This window comes from Propithecus coquereli, unplaced genomic scaffold (genome assembly GCF_000956105.1).
Source record: "Propithecus coquereli isolate 6110/MARCELLA unplaced genomic scaffold, Pcoq_1.0 Scaffold68, whole genome shotgun sequence".
Taxonomy (NCBI): Eukaryota; Metazoa; Chordata; class Mammalia; order Primates; family Indriidae; genus Propithecus; species Propithecus coquereli.
The window spans coordinates 5,533,287-5,534,881 of record NW_012152840.1 but is presented as its reverse complement, the minus strand read 5'-3'; the positions used below and the strand labels follow the sequence as shown (position 1 = coordinate 5,534,881).

At 32.5% G+C, this 1,595-nt stretch overlaps 1 protein-coding gene across 1 annotated transcript in view; it reads left to right on the top strand.

The window, feature by feature from the left end:
• Positions 1 to 1,595, top strand: part of ARHGAP18 (Rho GTPase activating protein 18) — a 175,545-nt gene that overhangs the window by 137,305 nt on the left and 36,645 nt on the right. The window contains exon 8 of the mRNA XM_012660793.1: positions 880 to 990. Coding sequence (XP_012516247.1) covers positions 880 to 990 — 111 coding nt within the window. The remainder of the gene's footprint in view (positions 1 to 879; positions 991 to 1,595) is intronic.

Sequence of the window (1,595 nt, the reverse complement as noted above, 5' to 3'; positions counted from 1 at the left end):
TTATGAGTATGGTGAACTAGAGTGTCAACCAGAACTGTTCTAGGCTATTCTCAAAGCATGCAATATGAGATGATTTCAAGAGTCACCTAGTATCATCACATTTCTTCAGAATTTCTAGGAGAGATATGGCTGAAATCATCTTCTGTTTAAAGTATTTTTTTAACAGATTTTTTTTTTTAAACAGAAGAAATAATCTTCTTTTTAAAATATTTTTTAATGGTTAAATTGTGCTTCTTTGCCTACATTTCCTGGATGTAGATTAAAGGACCAAATTTATCACTGAAAATGAAATACTGGAATGATTCCAAGTATCTACAAATATTACTCAAATGGGGTAAGGGCTACTGAAAATGACATTATTAATGATAACAATGTACTTCTTAGACCTCTTCATAATTGCTGCTTGGTGTTCTCATTTATTCCACAAACATTTATTGAACACCTATTGTGTTCCAGGCCCTGTTTTACACATTCCTGTTGGAATTCATGGACTCTCACCTTTTATTTTTTTTACCCACCATTAAAAGAAAGAAACCTCATTGTTACAGATGCCCCCTGATACCATATCATGGAAGGTCCAATCTTTTATGTCTTTTCATTGGGTAATAATTATCACACAGAAGTTAAAATTATTTCCAAAGCACTGTTGTGTGTCTGCAAACATAAGGCTGCTCGTCATATGATCACAGTTGGAAGTGAGCATTCTGAGAGGGAGGAAGCTCTTAGCAGCTGCTTCTACGGATCTCCCACAAACACATTCTCAACAAGGCTTGCTGCTCAGTCATTGTGTCTTACATTTTATAGTAATGTTTATGCCAAATAACTTTTTTCTTAAAAAATGAAGAAAGAAAGTAAAGGAAAATGTTGGGTAAAGAAAAGTGTTCAGATTTATTTAATCTGTCTGCAGATCTTCCAACCAAGAAGCAACAACTACAGGCTTTGAACCTTCTTGTCATCCTCCTACCTGATGCAAACAGGGACACACTGAAGGTCAGCTCTGTTAATTTACATTAAATATCCCTGAGAACTAAGCAGAGTAATTTTCTCTATTTGTGGCAAAACAATATGATGTTTATCTTGGGAATGTTAATAAAAGTCTATAAAGAAAAAGCTTACTTTTAAGGACAGAGGGTGAGAACAAGTTTTTTAATTCCTTATTAATTTATTTCCTGGATGGTTATGTTATTGATATTACTGGGTTTTTTCTGTGTTTTAAATTTTTACTATAGCATTTCTTCTTCCAAAGCAGATGATTGAGGTTTGTTGGTTAATGGAAACACGGTTGCTTTTTAATTTTCTTCTTTTATTTTTCTGCATTTTCCAAATTTTATCTAATCAACATGTGTTAGTAAGGTGAAATATAAATGTCTAAACCAAAAATCCTAAGGCTCATTAAATATAACCCACTGCTGCATAAAGATATTACAGTTGTCTGTAATTCACAGTGGTAGAGTTTGAAATAAGTTATAATGGTGATTTGAAATGTTTGTTAGTCAAAAGATAGACCAACTTAGACAAGTTAGTTATTTCTCTAAGGGCTTATCTTGAGTTTCTGATTTATATCATCATTTTGGAATGATTTGGTCTAATATTTA